General features: G+C 35.9%; 1 protein-coding gene across 2 annotated transcripts in view; it reads right to left on the bottom strand.

The window, feature by feature from the left end:
- LOC121418779 (chromatin-remodeling ATPase INO80-like) overlaps window positions 1–20,885 on the bottom strand; it is a 111,964-nt gene that overhangs the window by 73,226 nt on the left and 17,853 nt on the right. For both annotated transcript variants that reach the window (XM_041612881.1, XM_041612880.1), the window contains exons 10-25: window positions 20,644–20,839; window positions 19,807–19,920; window positions 19,209–19,411; window positions 18,609–18,704; window positions 17,704–17,997; window positions 17,137–17,254; window positions 16,473–16,558; window positions 15,884–16,045; window positions 15,298–15,428; window positions 14,417–14,665; window positions 13,654–13,978; window positions 12,949–13,089; window positions 11,937–12,156; window positions 11,166–11,293; window positions 9,505–9,599; window positions 8,511–8,742 (exon numbers count right to left, since the gene is read on the bottom strand). In XM_041612881.1, the coding sequence (XP_041468815.1) occupies window positions 8,511–8,742; window positions 9,505–9,599; window positions 11,166–11,293; window positions 11,937–12,156; window positions 12,949–13,089; window positions 13,654–13,978; window positions 14,417–14,665; window positions 15,298–15,428; window positions 15,884–16,045; window positions 16,473–16,558; window positions 17,137–17,254; window positions 17,704–17,997; window positions 18,609–18,704; window positions 19,209–19,411; window positions 19,807–19,920; window positions 20,644–20,839 (2,790 nt within the window). The remainder of the gene's footprint in view (window positions 1–8,510; window positions 8,743–9,504; window positions 9,600–11,165; window positions 11,294–11,936; window positions 12,157–12,948; window positions 13,090–13,653; window positions 13,979–14,416; window positions 14,666–15,297; window positions 15,429–15,883; window positions 16,046–16,472; window positions 16,559–17,136; window positions 17,255–17,703; window positions 17,998–18,608; window positions 18,705–19,208; window positions 19,412–19,806; window positions 19,921–20,643; window positions 20,840–20,885) is intronic.

The raw sequence follows: 20,885 nt of genomic DNA, 5'->3' as shown, positions 1-20,885 counted from the left end.
AGCAAACACGGTGTTCTACAGCATATGGTTCACACTGAGGTGACTTCTCCCTATATTTCTATTTTTCGAAAATCAATAATTCATGTAATTGACAATAAATATTTGATATTATCTCCAACAGAAGTCATCTCATTATACTTGTTTCTCCTCTGTAGTAAAGCCTAAAGCACATGTGCCATGTACATTGTTTATACTAGTGAAGAAAATTATTTACTCTATGTTGAAATGAAATCATAATCCTCTTGTCAAAGGTTACATTAACTGAAAACAAAATCATAAGAACTGGATATATTTAACATAGAAATTCTCCAATATCTGTTTCATACAAATATTGAAGTTGTTTTTACTTCATCGAAAGAGACTACTATTTTGGGGCCTTTTCAATATTCTCTACAAAATATTGGTCCTTAATTGTCTACACAAGCACAAGAAGTAACCTTTTTCTTAAATTTTCCTGAATTTCCCCTTTATTTTCATTTATTTATTATTATTAGTAGTATTTTTTTGGGGGGGTGCCAGTTTAGTATTACAGCAGCTGAATTGATCAATATCACTGTTTTGATGATGTAACTTATGAAAAAAACTTTTCCCAAAATAAGGATTCAGAGGATTTTTTTCAAAACAAGAAATCCTTCATGTAAATTATATCATTGTCAAGGTACTGATGTTAATGACCATCGATACTGGGACTGGCTAAGTTATGTCCTAAGGTGGCAGCATTTCTAACAGATTATGGCAGGCTCACAACATTAGTTTCACACAGTTAGTAAGTTTATTTGATACAAAAGGGTTCTGCATTAGAATTTGAAGGGATTACATAAACACAAAACAACTTTTTAATGTTTTGTGTTTGTAATGTAAGCGGAAATTGCCTTAAATTGCTTTAGATCTGAGCATTTACATATTTCGCACACCTACATGTACAAGTATATTTATGGCCCTAACTAAACTCATTTGATAGAATGTAATATGGGGACTTTAAGAAAAATAGAGGGGATGAGGGAGGGAGGGTGGAACACCTGTAATTTATCAGGACATTCGACTAGTATTTTGGAGAAAAACAGACCCTATTATTATTACAGTCCTAAAACTAGCTAAGTAAACACAGGTTTAGTGTAAACTAGTTTGAAGTGTAATGGGAATGCTCAAAGCGGACTCGGAAGTGTTCTTCCAAACCAGTTTGGAAAACCGCTTTGACTCATTAAACTAGTTTAAGCGTTGAAGAGGACACAACCGTTCTTCAGGAAGCAATCTTCGCAAATGTTTAGAGCACTACTCCAAACACTATGTGTAGAAAGTCTTCACTATGGTTGACAATTTTGCATGGAACATGTCACCCCACTGAGCGTTCTCATAGCAACAAGACCACTTTACGTGAATTAGTGTTGAAAAACATTTCCAAGTGATCAGATGGGAACACTAGTAAAGCGATCTTCCAAACAGGTTTCCTAACTTGGTTTCCACTAACTACATTGTAGTTATAGCATACTGAGAATGGGGTCACAAAGTGCCAAATAGTCTGCTTTTTAAAAGGTCAACAGTGCAAAGAAGACAGATCAGTTAGATGTTCAAATTAAATTTACATCACTTTTTACAAGAAAGAAACAAATGTAAAATCAAAAACAGTTTGTATAAAGTGACATACGATGCTCATAAATCACAAAATAGTATCAGGGGGGGGGTCAAGTAAAATGGCAAACAATAAAAAACCCAAGTCAAATTAAAACCAATACAAATGAATAAAATGGATGACTGACTAAACTAGAGAAAATGGAAAGGAGTATGGCAAACTGATATTTTATCTTCAGAAGAGTGCCAGAAGCAAATGAAGGAAGCATTACAAAAGAAAGACTAAATAATGAGACAGATGGCCATCCAATCTGGACCACTGCCTACTCATGCTTGTTTTCAAAACATCACACACACATAATTAGTCTCATTCATAACAACAATACATACACAGCTCATTCAGAAAAAAAAAGAAAGTAGGCCTATCACACAGAGATATGGCATTTCTGGAGATTAACATATACATGCATTATTTTGTTATAATGATGATGTATGTATGGTATTTTTCTTTTGTTATCAGAAGATATCAGATTTACAAGTTAACTGAAGGTGAGAACAGATAATTTTTTCAAAGGTCAAACGCTTCTTTACCTTGATGGCCAAAATTTACAAAGGTGATTTTGAAACTGAAATTAATGCGAGATTGCAATTATATTAAGAAAGGTGATTGCTGGTTTCAGACAAAGGGCATAGGATTCATGCTTGTTGCAATGGTTTGATTTCATGGTAAATCTGGATATGCTTAAAAAAACACATTTACTACAAACTGAAATAAAAGTAAAGGAATGAGCACATTCATTCTTGAACATGGTATGAAAAGTGTGACCTGCGAAATATGAAGAGAGATTTTTACATGTAAAACAATTTTATGCTCATTCATGCATGACTTGGGAGATCTATTTCATTTTTACAAAAAAAAGCAGTCAATAAGTAAAATAAAAAAAAAACTTTTCTTTAAATGGTTCATCACAAGTAAAAGGAAAATTAACTTTTTGTGCTGTGTTTATTATCAAATTATCTAAAATTTCTGGAGCAGGCCAATGTATTTGCTCAATACATTCCCCCTTCACCCCTGAATCATACAGGTTCATTAATCATTGGTGATATCAACTCTTGTCTTCTTCAAAAAGTTCTGCAATTAAGCTTGGAAAATTTGAAATATGACAGCTCCCTTGTTACTCATCTATCCCTCGGATTCATAATCTTCACATAAAACAGATGAATATATTTTTCAGTCTCATTAATGGGTTCAATTGAGCATCAACATGTTCATGCTCTATAAATCCCTTGACAGATTGAAATTGTATTTCTCTCTGTCTTATACTTCAACATGATATTGTCCTTCATCTTGTCCATATCTTTGATTTCTGATACAATACGAAAATGTCCTACAACGTAAATGTGATTTGGTTATGTATCATTGGCTTCCTCCACTTATGGCCTTTCCCCAACAGTTATGTGGTCATGGCCCAGCACTGTCCTCTGCGCAATGACCTTGGTGGAGTATTAATAGGGCTTAATGATAGGCATAATACATGAACAGGGATGGTTGGATTAATTGATGACAGTCACCCGGGTCTAGGCTTACTCATCAAGTCCTTCCTAGACACAATGGCTCAGATTGCATCCAGTCTGACTGCTGATAACACACCACGACAGGTAATGGATGGGGCAGTTGGTGTTACATACCTCCCGCAACAGGGACTCCTCATGCTTCAAGAACATAACATAACTATAACTGCGATCGTATCAGAACAATGTGAATGCATTGACACCCGTGATTAACGAAGGGAAGTAATAAACACACACACAGTCAAGAGGATAGGGGTATAAATAAGTAATAAGGACCATTTAAAGATGATCAATTTTGAAACTTTAAAGGGTATAGCAGAGTAGCTAATATGAAAGGAGCCAGAGTTTAGTACCAATAAAGCTATCTTATCAGTCCCAGCTCATTCAACTTCTAAAAATTAAGTCGGACTTTTAATTCATATACTACTTTATATGAAAATATACGCATGTCATCATATGCACATATACAGTTGTGCTCAATAGTTTGTGAACCAGACCATAAAATGCAGTGCTTCATGCTGAGTGTTGTGGGGTCCACTAAATTCTGAGCATTTAATCCACACATATTTATCATTATGTGACATAACCAGAAAAATAAAATCTCAGTAAGCAAATATCTAGTCATGAAGGTATAATTGTCTCCAAGGATAACAATCCCAGCCAAAACAGTAATGAACACCTTCCTTATTGCAGACTAGGCAAGACCTACAATCGCTGGCGTAATTCAGTCGACTAGCTTTAATATACAGGTGTCATCCACGAGCGTATCGGAAATGAAGGCCACGCTAATTCTAAAATAGCTTGCTATCTTACTGCCAATAGTAAATTATCTTGGATGACAATGACCCCTAATTAACACCCTGGGCCATGTTCATCCCAGCCTTGAGATTTACTCTCTCTAATTAGCCAACAACAACTCTTTACCGACCCAGGCAATGAACCTAATTATAAGTTATGCATTCCCCTGTAGAGATACCTTCGACAGCTAGCAATCAACGTACTATTGTGCACTTGAACGCCTATAATGAGGCTATCCTTGAAAGATATCAAATTGTAAGTGCTGTTCAATGTGCTGATATAAAATGCCTTGAAATTAGAGATGTGCAGTAATTGCAGGAAAATTATTCATTGAGACTGCAATACAAATAAAATCATTCAATATCTAAAGCAAACTTGCATCTTTGAAATATAGTGCATTGTCTTTTTCATGCATCGATCATATTATAAAAAAAAATTATATAGATTTTTTTTCTCTTTTTGTAATTTGGAGAGGGTTCTTGTAATTTGTAGAGCATACTCTTTTATCAAATAGTCCTCAAAATTTGATAAAATTTTGCTTTCGAAATGATAAACCGAACATCAAATAAGAAGTAAACCTTAACCTTGTTTTTTGAGATACAAAACAGTCTGAGTCTAAACACATCAATGACTGGACAATAAATAACCACTGCATAGGTCAGTTTGTGTAATTTGGTAGCAGATGGTCAGTTGGATATTGACCACATTGTTAAAACCCAATGCTTGGCTTATACAAACTAGTGCAATTAGAGTAATTAGACATCATACTCCTATAGATTGCTTGTAACCAATCAATTTAGCACAGTATAGTATATTTATAACAGCATAGTATCATAGACATGCAAGGTTGTCTGATAAATGAACAAATTCTACTCAAGTGCTATGTTAAAGCTCACATCAAAGGTGGGTAAATCAACTACTTATTCAATAAAACGAATGATTATCGTAAAACACCTGTTGTAAAGATGCTGTCTAAAATATGATGTACAATAAAATGTCTGAAGTGAAAAACTGGGGTACATGAATGCTTTGCTTATTTTCTCTCTTTTTTTATACTAACATTCAATGACTTTATTACAGGCATAAAATAGAGATTTTAACGTTACGGTTACAATCCACTATAATTCAATCTTCAAATCATTACAAAAAATTAGACAGGTTCCTGTGAGCCCCCAAATAAAGTTACTATGTGTGTGCATGTATGCTTTCATATCAAGCTAAAATGGGCCATGATGACAGTTCCCTGCTGAGATAATTACTGAAATAAATGGTTATATTTCAAGTACGGTGTTGACCTTTTGGTGTTGGTTTTTACACAATTATAACACCAAACATAAAATGAAGATGGTCCTGAAAAGTAAGTCACTAGTTGTTGAGGTGTTAATAATGTGAACTGGATCAGTTTTGCAAACTCTGAATAAGTTTTGGAGCCAGGGGAAGCAATCCAAATTTCAACACCAACACCGAGGCCAACACCGGACTTGAAATCACCCAATGACACCCCGAATTTTCTTCTCATATGATTTGATAATTTTGACTTGTTACCTTCCACTGCAGAAGAAAAAAGGGAAATTTCTAAAGAAATAGGAAATATTTGACCATGTGACAATTATTGAATTTGGAGGGTAAATTTACTAAGTGTATTGGAAAATACAGCTGAATAGCATAAGGATACACGTAGTATAGAGTTTTCATAGACTACAGGAACCTGTTTCATAGAGACTTCTTATATTATAACAAAATCACAATTTCTACAACAACTTTACTATCAGCCAATCAGATTGAAGGATTTCAGTAGCTTTTGACTGTTACTGAAAATTTGTTATTATTACAAGTTTTATGAAACTGGCTCCAAGACACAAAATCCAATAAATTGGAACTGACAACATACAATCATAGAATATGGCCTTTATTCTGCCATCACATCATGAAATACATGTTGTATCCACTATAGCACTGGAAAGAACCAAATTGAATAATTGAAAAAAAAAAAAAAATTATGTAATGTTGCCTTTAATCCCACCCTTAAGTTTGCATTTCACTGTTTCTTGGGACTGACTACAAATATCAGCATACTGACCATAGCCATATTTCAAAATATCCCCCAAATTAATCAGGAAGATTGCAAAATGTGATTTCCTTAAGTTGACCCTTAAAGAACATTGAGCTCAATACTTCTGCAATAAGCATGGCACCCCGTTAAATTACTTTGATCTTTTAAGGTGCTGTCACATTGTTTCATGCACTCCTTGTGGGTGAGTTGTGGGTGATTGCCCACTACTCACCTGCAACAAAGTTTTGAGCATGTTCAAAACTTTTCTGCATGCAAATCAGACTTGCGTGCACTCCTGCGGGCAAGAATTCTCCAGAAGTTTGAAAATGAACGATAATCAAAACTTTTGATTGCATATCATTTAAAATGGTATATATGACAGTGGCAACAATAAAAAAACATGATAAAAAAACATCTTGAAAAACAAGGTACAGGAACAAGGAAGGCTATCTAGACCAAAAGAAGGCAGTTTTGAATATTTCTACAGTGAATTTACAATTTTATGCATCAATGAAAATAAGAATTCCAAATTCTCTGGGATAATTTTGAATGTTTAGACTATGGTTAAAACTGAAGATTAAAAGTAACAGGATGACGTGGGAGTGTTCTCGTACAATTTGTTCAATAAGTACAAATCATGCAAGTTTACATGTAAGAATAATGAAATTGGATATTATGGTATGTCAGCTCATGAATATTGGTAAATTCAATGTAAATTATATGATATAACACACTCAAGGGCAGTCAATATAAAATCAATATGCAGGTTACCATCTGGAAAATGAAACTGTAAAACAATATTCTAAAAAAAATTAGCATTACATAAAATAGGTACATTTGTTTCATTTGTCTGCTGACAACTGTCAGCATCCACTAAAGTAAAGGTTGTTGATTGGCTGAGAAGTAATGGCCTCGGACTGTTACTATGGCAACTGCCGGAGAATGAATATTTGGTAGTGTTGATAACTTTCATGAAACGATGCTCCCGTTTTACCATTGAAATCTGTGTTTAGCATGGTCACCAACACATTCCTTCTAAATTCTCTCTCTCTCAATCAATCAATCTTCCTCAACATGTGAATATTCATACTCCAGCACACAAAATACAAATGAACAGCAGAAAACTCGCCTCTGCAGCTTACAAAATCACCACCATAAAAAAAAATAATAATCCACACAGATCTAAATGCCATAACTACTGCCAGATAATTCATCTCAATTTATTCAAAATCTTGAATAATTCAAAAATTGAATGCATGAATATAGTCTAGCCCAGGGTGGACTCGGAAGGAATAGACCCAGCCTTGCTTGCGCATGCCGCACATGCCTGTGACTGCACTTGTTATTCAGCCAGCAATAGCTAGCAGCAGGGACCACGACAAAGGCTGCACTGATATATTTGGAACCAATGAATAATACACAAAAGTCATTACAGCACTTACATATAGGGGAAGGCGGGGTAAGTTGAGCATAGGGGCAAGTTGAGCCATGGTAATTCCCATGATAATGTATCTTAAAAAACAAACAAACCATAAAAATCGATTGAAATGCAGGCTGAAAGGAGCAAATTTACATGACTGCTCTTTTCCTTTTACAGGATGTTAGTATTTATAGAGAATCAGCAAGTGAAAAGACTTTAAACAAAAAATTGACATGCTGGTTCTCCCCCCATACATTTTGTACATAGTTTTTGTGGCTCAACTTACCCCAGAAGGTGGCTCAAACTTACCCCATATATGGGGCAAGTTGAGCCATTTGACATCGTTTTTTTCAAAGGTCACAATGACTTTCAGTATGGGGATAGAAAGTTATATATAGGTGGAAAATATTTCAGAAGAATTAAATTTCAAGGCAAGGTACTTATTTCGACAAGATTATTAATCATATCAATTCTAACTTGGAAAAAGCAAAAACTGTCACAACTTACCCCGCATTCCCCTACATATAATAATAATATGCAACATTTATATAGCGCTTAATACAAATGTTTCTAAGTGCTGCATACTATTACCCTGGCTTTAGCACGGCTACCCTGATCGGGCGCATCGAGCAATCAAGGAATTTCTTCCTACCGGGTACCCATTTACTACACCTGGGTCAAGAGTGGCAAATGTAGATAAACGCCTTGCCAAAGGACGCTAGTGCTGCGGTGGGATTTGAACCCCGGACCATGTGGTTCACAGTCTGGAGACTTATCCACAGAGCCACAACTCCTCTCACATATTCTATGTGAGTTTTGTGCAGTTCTCTAAATGCCTTATGTTAAAAAAATTCTGTAAGGGGATATCTTATTTTACTTCAGTTCATTCTTAAAGATGTATAATATTCAAGCCAAAAACAATTCATGGTGACTATTTTGCAATTTACAGTGACTACCTTTCACAATTGGGGGGCAGATCGCCCTTAGACCTCCTGTATATATTTCACTTAATGGCCTTCAGGAGCCCCACACAAACAGCATTCCAAAAATGGGTTACTCTATTGGCACAACGCTAAAACATTTTAGACAAATCCTTACCTCACTCTTCTCCCTGGCCCTCTCCAGTATATGCTCTTCTATGGTTCCCTTGCAGATGAGCCGATAGACCGTGACCTGCTTGGTCTGGCCCAGTCGATGGGCCCGGTCCATGGCCTGTTGGTCTACAGTTGGGTTCCAGTCACTGTCATAGAAGATCACTGTGTCTGCAGCAGTCAGGTTGATGCCTAGACCACCGGCACGGGTACTCAGCAAGAACACAAAGATGTCAGATCTAGATAAAACAAAGGATGCACAAAATGCACTTAGTTAGTAATTGTAAGCAATTCCTCCAACAGGTTTAGGAGTACCAGTACTGTAGAATTGATGCAAATGCTGGTATAGCACTTGCAATTAGCTTCTACATGTTTTTGCCATTAATTCCTATATTCAGATACTAGAAATTTTATCAAAACGGCTGTCAATAAACATGAATACAAAATGTATTCACAGCTTCCGTCACTGCCAGAAATAAATCATTTAATTTCCAGGATCTTTTAAGTACTTGACTTCTAGTCATATAACGGTTACTCTCATAAGCATACAAGATTCAAAAGAATACATAGTTGTTCATTGGATACTGTACTCGTGACTCAAGAATCCATGCAGTCAACGAGCTTCAATGAATGGAAAAGGATACTTTCATATCAGTTATCAATATCAGAAGAAATCTTCCAACGAGCGCTACTGATCCTGGAATTAGAAAGATCATATATAAGCAGATCGAATGGATCATTGACTCATTTCAAATAGCTTTGCATTTTCCGTGATTGTATAATTGCAAAATAACAGAAACCTGAATCACAAAAACTTATATGACGACCTCACCATGATATTAACAATGGAAAATTGATTGTAATTGATTGCTGACACATAATACCAAAGTTACCAAATTGTAAATCCTTTACGACTGAGGACCAAGATCCACAATTGACAATAGACCAACAAAATTGGCCTATTAAGGACAAGCTATAGTGAGATTGGATTTAGAACTGACCTTGTCTGAAAACCAGCTACCATGTCCCTGCGATCTGAGATCTTAGATGAACCATCCAGTCTCATGTAGGTGTGTTTACGATGCCATAAAAATTCCTAGTATAAAGAGACAAGCAGAAAAAATTCAATTTTAGTTGTTTTTTTTCTGTCAAAATCAGTGTCTACGTAAATTTGAGAAAGTACTGTGTCATCAATCTCAATATTGTGGAGCGTTGTGGCCCAGTGGATTAGTCTCCGGAGTTTGAAACAGTAGGTCATGGGTTCGAATCCCTGCCATGGCGTAATTTCATTCGGCAAGAAATTTATCCACATTGTGCTACACTCAACCCAGGTGAGGTGAATGGGTACCTGGTAGGAATTTATTCCCTGAAATGTGTGTGCGCTGTAATCTTAGTAATTACAGCTGCCAAGCTACAGCTGGGGTAATAATATCCAAGTCCTTTGGAACTGCATAGAGACATTATTCATAATTGTGATATGCCCTATACATGAACTGTTTATTATCATTATTATTATCTCAGGGTTGAGAGTCATTTGTCCCACTATGTGGGGTTGGTATTTCATTCCTAATGGCAGCTTTGAAGGATTGTTTGTCTATGGGATCAATATCTATGAAAGGGCTCGAATTAAGAATTAAAAGGGGCAAAGCCATTTTTTAAAAGGGCACTAAGGGAAAGGGCAGGCAGTTTTCCCTTTATGGGACATCCAAGGCCACCAAAAAAGGGCATCAATAATAAATGCACTTTTCAATGGGGCACATGCACTGGATTACCGCAGGGCACCAAGACCACAGCAAAAAAGGGCAGTTATTTTGGCCTTAAGTCTACAAATATTTGAAAGGGCATCAAGGCCATTTCTGAGGGCATCTAAGGCCATGGCCTTGGATGGCCTTGGATTAATCCGAGCCCTGCTATGATCTATATAGTGTCTCTCCAAGTTTTTTCAGGGTCTCCTGCAACGTCATCCTGCACTGACTAGAGAGTTTAGAGGCCTGGGTGATCTGTGTGCTGTCTCTCATTTTGTTACATGTTCTATCCAATTTGATTTATCCTCATCACCTGTGCAATACTATGCAGTCTTATCGATTTAAGTTGGAATTCATGATTCCTCACCAGCAACAAAACCATTTCCTAAATATACATTGTCAGTAGATACTATATTTTTTATGACATAACTCTGATGGAAATAAAGATTGCTTGGATGAATCATGAAGTCAATCCGTTAATAATTATTTTTGCTTGGGAACTAATTCAATAAGCCGGAACTATACTCATATTCTTCCTTAGCATTGACTTTGCATAATAAATCTCTATCAAAACATTAAACTAAATAGAGCAATGCATCCTCAGCACAGAAATTCCCTAATGCAGATACACGGCGTTTCGTGTTTAGTGCTAATATTAGTGTTGGTGTATGTGTAAGTATCAATGTCGCAAGTGTAAATCAAGCTGCCTGCCTTAACACTGAATTTGTTTTTACCAAAATAACATCAATCATATCATTGACAAATCAACACCTAGTGACCTCCCTCCCACATCTGCCTTATTTAATATTTGGTGCTAACCACCTACTCCAGGTGTCAACACTGAACTTGGAAAACAAAACATCAGTGTCAAGGGTGTTTCTGCACTCTTGTGCAATGTTGAGAAGATGTAGTCTTACCTCCAAGATGTCAATCATCCTTGTCATCTGGGAGTAGATCAAGACACGATGACCTTGATCTTTTAACTGAGATAAGAGGTCATCTAGTACCTGCATCTTCCCAGAGTCTGTCACCAAATAGTCTTTATCTACAGGAAAGAAAACAAAATTCAAACAAATCATTTAATCAATAAAGCAATTTTACAATTTACCTTTTGATATGCCAAGGAGGAGAATATAAGAGCCACAAATTTTAAGACACTTTGAACATCTACAGACCATGGCTACGATAGCTCAGCTGGCACATATATAAATTTCTATTTAAACATATATGACAGAATAAACCAAGAGTATATAACAGAGTAAACTAAAAGTTGATACCATGATACCATGAAAACTTTTAACATAGCATTAATTTGTTCTTTAGACTCAATTGATAGTCCTAACATCACAATTAACTGTACATGGGTAAGCAAACTTAAAGAACACTTATTGTTTGTTTGTATTTATTTCCATATAAAACAAAATATATACATGATCAAATTACGAAAAGAAAAAGCAAAATCGTCAAATAAAATATGGAGGATTTTGCTTTTTCTTTTACCAGCAGTATTAACATAATACCGCTGTTCTTCCATGGGGTCCTTATTTTACAATGAATTTTTAATCAGTCTCCAAGGAGCATTTATTATAAGACAATTTATCAAAGAATATTATATCTTGGCCAATAGTAGTTGAACACCACCACAGGCTTCCTATCACAATGAGTATGTAAGCAAGAACAATATCTACCTGGTATCTGTATTTTAGACCACCCGTAATGAGGTTTGAGAGCTGAGAGACCTCCTACAGGTGGTGGTCGGAGTAGATTAGACCTCCTCTCCTGGTAAATCTCTGGTGAACCATACTTAATACACTGCATGGCTTCTATGCTATCACCATGCCGTAGTCTTGAGAGTTGGCAGGCTACATGCCGATCCTTGCAGTAAAAGTTTGGAGGTGCGGCATTAACCTGTACAAGAGCAATATCATATAAACATTGATGAAAACTACCTTCTTCATACTGAACAGTAAGCTTTCTTTTGCAATCACCTGACTGTGAAAAAATAAGATTCTGTCCTTACATAGTGCTGATTACATGAGTAAATCTCTTAGAGATTGACAATCTATATCATTACCCCAGTCATCATACTATGGCTTACCCACACATAATTGTACGCACATTTTCATTTGCCTAGTCGCAATTCAGCACAATCCACCGAGCCATAAATACATCACCTGTCTATCACCAGAATACAAAGGCCTCATATTTTAGTTTCCCTCATACATATTTTGTAACAGGAACAGAAATTCAGCAGAAAGACCATCAACTCACATGGACACTTCTCACTGTCTCACTTGAGTGAATTAAAGGTTTAAACTATATTGTCATGCACACTTGACTCAAACTGAAAGACACTGCTGGCTTCATAAAACCTTTCAATCATTCCATATAACTAAGTAAAGCAAGCGATCACATATTTTACCATGTCTAAATTGTCAAAGAAAGGTTGTTGTAGAGGAAAAGCTGTCATTTAATGACAGTAATAATAGTGGGTGTGATCATCATTGCAGTTAATCAATTCCAGACATTTCACTTTCACTGCATATACAACTTGTCAGTACAACTTTTGTCATACAGGGCTCTAGTCTCGGTCAACATTACCAAAATATCTTGTACTGAAAAGTTTCCACATTCTCCTAAGTCCCATGCTATTGATTGACATTCCTTCAGACATTTTAGAAATGACTTGTATTGACTGACCTTTGGTATTGTATTGAAGAGAAATGAAGGCATCTCAGTCCTTTGGCATCTTCTAACAGTAACAGGTCTCATACGAGGTGAAAGCAGTGAGCCAACCTGCTTGAATGCTGGACTATCACTTCCTTGGCTGGATGATGGACTCTGTTCAACAAGAACATGATTATGAAGTAGAAATTGATTTTTCTTTCACATTCTGATGCTGACCCTAGGCGCAGTTGCATAAAAGTTACTATTATGGTAACGTTGCCATTCAATGGTAACTAACATGTTAACGATGCTCAACAGCCAATCGAAATCGAGGATTCCATGATAGTTACAATTGGATGGCAAACTAACCATAATGGTAATTTTTATGCAACAGGGCCCTGATCTTTGATTTTGAGGATAATAACATGATTTCAACCAAAATATATGTAAAGTCATATCCATAATGCCCAATTTGAATCATCTATTTGGGTTAGCAACATGCATTGCATTTGTTAATATAAGTTTTTATGATGATTACATTGTTTGTTAAAATAATGAACTTTAAAATGAACGATTTCAGACAAACTTTTTTTCTAATTTTTGATTAAACATTAGGACTTAAAAACAAATATTACACATCTCAAGGATTGGATTTGAATAAAGTAAATACTTCATCAGATATCATTTAGATGATTGCATTGATAGTCCTTCTGAACTACAGCTATCACATAAACCCACCTTTCCTGCCGATCCTGCAAAGGTGAATCCTTGTGACTTGGCCCCACTGGGAGGGGTCAACGAGGCGCTCTTGTGCTTGAGAGGCGAAATCATCCCAGTCGAGGATGACGATGATTGCGGCGATGACAGCGATGAGGGGGCTGGGTTCTGGCTGCTCCTGGTGCGTACCCTCTTGTGCCAGCCGGTCTCTGCCATGTGATGGTAGAGATGGGTGTTGTGAGAGGACAGGGTGGTGGTCCATGTGGTAAACAACATATCCTGTAGGACAGGGCTGCAGGATCGGCTGGCTTGACTGGTGGCACGGAGCGGTTGCAAGTGAAGAAGTCTGGAATGATGCAATGACAGAGAATCAATATTAATACTAGAGTATTACATAAAGACACTATTGAACTCAATATCATAAAAATAGAGTGGAAGTGTTGTCATACCCCTCAAACAATAGCAGACTGAATCATGAAAGAATCATGAATGAAAAGATATACTGTTGTAAAGATAAAGAATTTGCAATCAATTTTTTTTGCAAAAATAATAATCGATTTTACTAAGAGTTAATAATCTCAATGAAGGATTTTGACTTTTTCTCCCATGAATTCCAGAAAATGCAAAAAATACCTTGACTGTAAACTTCTCACAAGATCTATGAGAAGATAATTCTAGAATTCCACCATATTTTTCAGTGATCATGTATAAAACTACACTGTTTTTTTTTAATAGTCATAATTCCAATATTTTCAATTTGATGCTAATAGTTATATTATATTACCTCCTATTGCCTTTGATTGTCTCTTTCCAGGTACCATCAAGATAGACCCTGTAGGCAGCCTTCATGACTAGGAAAAGGAGGAGCCAACTAGCCATCAGCCCACTCTTCAAGGACTGGAGCTGAGCTGGTGTGATCTCCACAAAGCAGGAGAATGAGAAAGCTGATCTAGAGTGACCAGAGCAGAGTTCACCAAACAGAGAGGAATGGATGTTCTCCACTGAGAATACCGATAGCATGTAGTACAGGACCCTGTGATAGAAATAAGAAATTAGGTGAATGCCATTCTTAGTAATAATGTTCAGTATGTATTGTATGGCATTATCCATAACGAGGGAAAAAAACTGTGTTACTGTAAGCATCATGTTCTCTGTCAAGTATATACCTGATTTGGCTGTGACCCCTCACACTAGGGTATTTCCTGACCAACAAACATGGATTGGTAGATTCAAGTTTGTTTATTCCATGAAGAACACACAATTGTATACAACCTTTAAAAGAGATATACAAGTTGTAAAATACCAAAAGGGTGTAAAAATTGAAAAATTCCCAGACTATCCAAATGTGAACTATGAGAGCAAAATGTGATTTTTCATTACTTAATAAAATATGATGTACATACTTAACACTAAACAGTTAAATACTGAATTCTGTAATTCCCACAGACTTTCAACATGTCCTTCTTGGTCAAGTAAATAAAAGGCCAAGAAGTTCTAAATCTGCAAAGGTTCCAAAACTATTCATGTACTAAGCATGAGCAACCCTCTCAAGGTTTTGTTGATTTCAAACAAAATATCTTACATTTCCAGAAGGAATTAACAACTTCCCAAACCATTATTTCTACGAAATAACCAATACAAACCCAACAATGCATGAAAACTCACTTGTTTCTGAACGGTTGGTTTTCAACGATGCCTTCTTGAAGCAGTAGCCTTGGTAACGTAACTTCATCAAGGTGAGTATGGAATGGAGACATAGTATCCCTTCTCTCAAATAACTCTGGATGATTGCATACCTGGTAATAACACAAAGTTTAACAAAAAATAAACATTAACTTCATCTAGAGGAATATGGAATGTAGACATGGCATTCCTTCTCTCAAATACCTCTCGATTGCACCCATATTGATTACACAAAGAGACAAAAAGCAACAATAAAATTATGGGGTTGTTTCATAAATCTGTTTGTTCAGTTACACATGACTTTTGATCAACTGAAACATGTTCTAAGGTGGCTCAATTAAATCCTTAATTCAATCCCCATTAGAGTAAGTTAAAATATGATCTTTCAAGACTACTTGTATATCACATTCATATTGTTAATAAACATTCAAATGAAATGTATATTGCTTGTCAAAATTGAGTAGGATTACTACAAAATGGGTGGTGCATGTATTATGAAACACATAAATTCTATTCATTCCTTGAGAGACATACAAAAGAATATAATGGAAAGCATGACACTACATACCTTTCTAAACTGCATGACAAGGTTCATGAGATTATTGGTTTGTGTCTGTGAGGTGGAGGAGGAATGGGACTTGAAGAGGTCTTCAATGGAGATCTTGTTCTTAATGGCTTGGTAGAATAGACGTTGACGGGTACTCAGCTGACAGTACATCAAGATCTCAATCTATTTACGGATAATACAGAGAAGAGAAATACAACACAATATTCAGTAAAAATTTTGAAAATAAATTGCCAAAATCGCCAATGATTGCAGATGAATGAGTAGTTGAGAACTGTCCCTGAGGGTGACATATATTTAGATGATTTATTAGTCACTATTTCAAGGCAATCAAGTGCAGAGATGATCTAATGCATGCACAATGCCTCGTCTGCACTAATTAGGTGATAGTATCATATGAACACTTGCTTATGATTTTTTACACTGAATTTAACCCACAGCTGTTATAAGCTATTGAAATCCTTTGCTATAATTAGCTAATAGCAAACTGTTCAGTGGAAACCAATGACATGAAACTTCATGAGACACCCCTCCACCCCCCCCCCCCCCCTTTGAGCAACATCCATGAAAATATCCCAACACCATGTATTACCTTGTCTGAGAGTTCATTCTCCACATCTTTCTTGACTCTTCTCAACATGAATGGTTTCAGGATCATGTGCAATCGAGATAGTTGCTCTGGATAAAGATTAATAAACAACAAACATGTTCTTACATATCTACTTAATCCAATTATCCACCCTAAACAGGCAAGCCTGGTCATCACTAGATAACATGTTAAAGTAACATGTTAAAGTAGAGCTAAACTGAGGAGCTAAAGCATTCATCGACCCTTCTGCCGTAGGTCGGTCTATGTACGTTAGGAGTCTTGATACGTAAAACCCTTTCATCAAATAATCAGAAATCTACTGTGAATTTTATTTGACAATTATGATGACCATGTAATCCATATGAAAACCAGGAGTGCTTGGAAGCATACTATAAACATTTCTTGGTGAATGCTGATGCAATAATATTGTAAAGATTACAAGAAAATTATTCATCATCAAATATACTAAGCAACCCACAGAATCGATTATCAATTCAATCATCTTTAATGTGTAAACGGAAAATCCTTGATAATCAAACTTGCATTGACAAAGAAATAATTTGGATTCCACCTTGAACATCTGGAACATTCCCATCATAGTTGAATTGATGATTGGAAATGGCAAGCATACCTCATGTTTGTAATATTCAATTTCATTTGGACATACCTTCATCAAATCCAGATTGTTTTTCTACATGACTCTCTATGTCCTTTGAGAACCAATCATTGAATTCTTCATGGCTATCAAACAGTGTTGGCATGATGAAATGAAGCAAGGCCCATAACTGAAAAGAAAAGAAAACAAATCTAACAATCATAATCCCAATTGCCTTGACACATGATATTTCTTTAATAAGTACCACATTATGGATTAGAGTTTATGATTAAAGAAATTATAAATCAATTACAACTTAAAATGGTGATGATTTGCATAATAGCTACAGGAAAAAATTCCTTGAATGCTTGAGCACCTAGGTAGCTGAGTTAAAGCCGGGGTGATAATAGCAGGGCCTGCTTTGAGAACAGTTTTTGGAACTGAAGTGGTTACCCTGGGTAAATATACCGTTATCAAATTATTATCAATATATGTTACATGAAATGGTTAGATGTTCCTATGATTTTGGCGACCTGCTATACAAAAATTATTGAAACTGATCGATACTATGCATATTATTACTAAATGTTAATCATCAGATGTCAAAACCCTTTTCTCATTTTCTTGGACCATTCTTACCTCAGCCATACTGTTCTGGATAGGTGTTCCTGTGAGCAGTAACCTGTTCCTACAGTTGAACCCAAGTAGTAGTCTCCAACGAACACTAGAGCTGCTCTTGATGGCTTGGGCTTCATCAAGGATCATGTAATGCCACTTGATACGTTGGAAGTACCTGATATCCTGAACAACCAGCTGATAGCTCGTCACCAGGATGTGGAACTCGGCTTGTTCTGTGTGGAGAACTGGTGGGCGTTGGCCCCAGAACTTACGCAGAGTCTTCCGGTCCTGGGGGTTTCCCCAATATGGCAAAACCTACAAGAAATGACAATGAAGTTTAAATGAACATATACACAAACTTTTTAGCAAGTCAATAAATACCTTCTTTTATGGATTTCATTTCCTTTTTTTGCTCAATGACAAGACCTTGTATCTCACATTTTGAAGAAAACATGTTTTGGTTTTACTAATTTTGGGGGTTTTAGTAACAAGATAACTCCCCATGTGATATAAAATTGATATCCCAGCTTCTCTTTGTTGGTAAATGTAGTCAATATGTCATGTCTAAGGAATAATCATCATACTGTGTATAGTGATATGTAGCCACCTTTTTGCGGTTTGTATTCCTCTTCTTTACATTCAACTCGTTAGATCAGTTTTGTTACCACAGCAGAATAATAACAATACATTCATTAAACAACCATAAGTCATAGTACCGACAATCACTTTGTTGAAGAAGCAAGCAAAAACTATGTAAATTGTGCTATGCAATGTGCACTGCATCACTTGTTTAAAAACGGAGTGTAAAGCCATTTGTCCTCCTCACCAATGACCAACAATTTGAATCAAGGGACTCAATAGAAATAAATCTCTCTCTTTTTCCTACCAGATTAAATCCTGCTCATGAATGAGTGTTCTGAACTTACCCTTAGCTTTGGCACAAATCTACTGCACTCTTGAGTCCAGTTGTGGAGAGTAGATGCAGGTGCAACCACAAGAAATGGACCCCAGATACCTTGGCTCTGTAGAATGAAAAACAAAATCAAAACATTAACTTTGGCATTTTGCAGTTTTTGGTTAGATATATAAATTATTTTTTCTAAATCCATTCATAAAAATATCCACTTGGATGAGTATCTAACAACATTTGATAAAATATCATTGAGTTCTATAATCTAAAAAATATGTCTTCTGACTTCTAATAACTACATACATGTATATACTAGGTGTAGACGAAGATGTTAGGTTCGCACTGTGGTACTATTTCCAAGAACATTGTTTTACAGTTCACCATAAGGCTGGCACCACTATAATCTGTCAGGTCTTTCTTAATTTACTTTGTAGCTTTCTTACTTTATTTTTATGTAACTGATGTAAAGGGAGACTGAGAGAATCATATTACAATTAAAGCCATTACTCTATTCAAATGAAATATAATAAAACCAAACACCATTGATCAGTTTTTCACTACATTTTCTCATGATATACATAAAAATGACATGAGTCAATCTCACAGAATCTCATACCTCAGCTAGATGGGCTAAAAAGGCAATGCTCTGTACAGTCTTTCCCAGCCCCATCTCATCAGCTAGAATCCCATTGATACCACAGTCATACAGGTTAACCAACCAGTTCATCCCTTTGAGCTGGTATCCCTTCAATGTCCCTCGGAACATGGACGGTTGAGGGTTCTGCACTGTGTCCATAGAGGGAGTCGACAAGCTGAAAGCTAAAGGCAGAAAGATAAACAGTCATGCACATTAATATGAATAGATAGAATCTTAAGAGGCTTACCAGCCAGTTCAACCCTTTGAGCTGGTAATAATTCAGTGTCCCACAGAACATGAAGTTGATGCTTTGTGTCCATAGAGCCTATGACAAGCTGAATGCCAAAATCACTAATATGCATTGTTCAAAATGAGTGCTAAAAACAGAACAGGTAAGGCCACTCATATGAACTGTACTATTTCTTTCTTATTCACAACCACACTTTAGACTTACATACATGCTTCCAACCTATGTCAACTACTTCTTTAAAACACTTAATGTCTATGTAGGCTCAGTGAGATATCACAGATGAACCAATACTATGATACTGAAGGAAATTAAAGCATTAGTTCTTACCAGACTCTTGTTGTGGCAAAGTCGAATCACCATCAAAATCTTTCTTTGAGTTCTCAAATGAGTTGTATGCATTAGTCACATTTAATAAGGCACGTTGTTTCATTGTCTCAGTATCTACCATGAGGAAAGAAACGCAAAAATATCTTCTATCAACCAACATCTATACTCATGCTATAGTATACTATCAGCATATATATATATACAGAAGAATCTGTAAATATATCATGTCAATCAATATCCAGTAATCTTGGAATATTTTCCCACATTCAGGTATATTAAAAACTTAACTTCATATAAAAGTAATGAGCTAAAAATATATATATTTTTCATCTGAAAAAAAAGTTTAAGCTTGAACAACCTTTTTTTTTCTCAAAATAAATACTACATAAAAATTGATTATCTAATTTTATCGATTATTCAAATAATACAAACTCAAATAATATTTGGGGGAATTTGGGCAATTGTACAAGTGTGAAATCGAATATACTAGTATTCCTTAAAGTTGTTTTAGTACCCGAACTTCCTTTCCCTCCTCATACAAAACAACACAAACAAGGGTGGAAGATGCAACATAGAAAATCTTACACAAAATTGCTGAGATACTGTTCAAGCTACAGTATTTTCACCAGTTTTATTTCACACTTATATCACTGCCAAGTATTCCAGAACAAACTCTGAATACTCGAGTAAGTTAAAAAAAGTATGAATAAATCTGTGATTACAATATCTATGTATTTAGTTAAATGTTCAAATCTTTCTGATACTCTGTAATTTGTTGAATATCAAAATTAGTCTACATCAAGGACCACTGAGATAAATGTACATTCACAGATTTACCATAATCATCTGTTTCTATATCCACCAGAAGGCCCTCTTTGACGGTACGCTGTCGTTGAGGCGTCTTCTCATCTAACATATTGAGTATGCGATTTCTCTCCTCCTCCCCCTGGCCAGTCAGCTTACGGCTCATGAAATGTGCGTAGAGTTCGGTCTGCGTGATCAAGAAGTTCAATTTGCGCTGCTGACGCTTTGCCTGTGAGAGGGAAGGAATGGTCATGGATGCATTATAATCATTTTCA

The sequence above is a fragment of the Lytechinus variegatus genome, chromosome 7, assembly GCF_018143015.1.
Source record: "Lytechinus variegatus isolate NC3 chromosome 7, Lvar_3.0, whole genome shotgun sequence".
Lineage (NCBI taxonomy): Eukaryota > Metazoa > Echinodermata > Echinoidea > Temnopleuroida > Toxopneustidae > Lytechinus > Lytechinus variegatus.
This window is presented reverse-complemented; position numbering and strand designations above follow the sequence as displayed.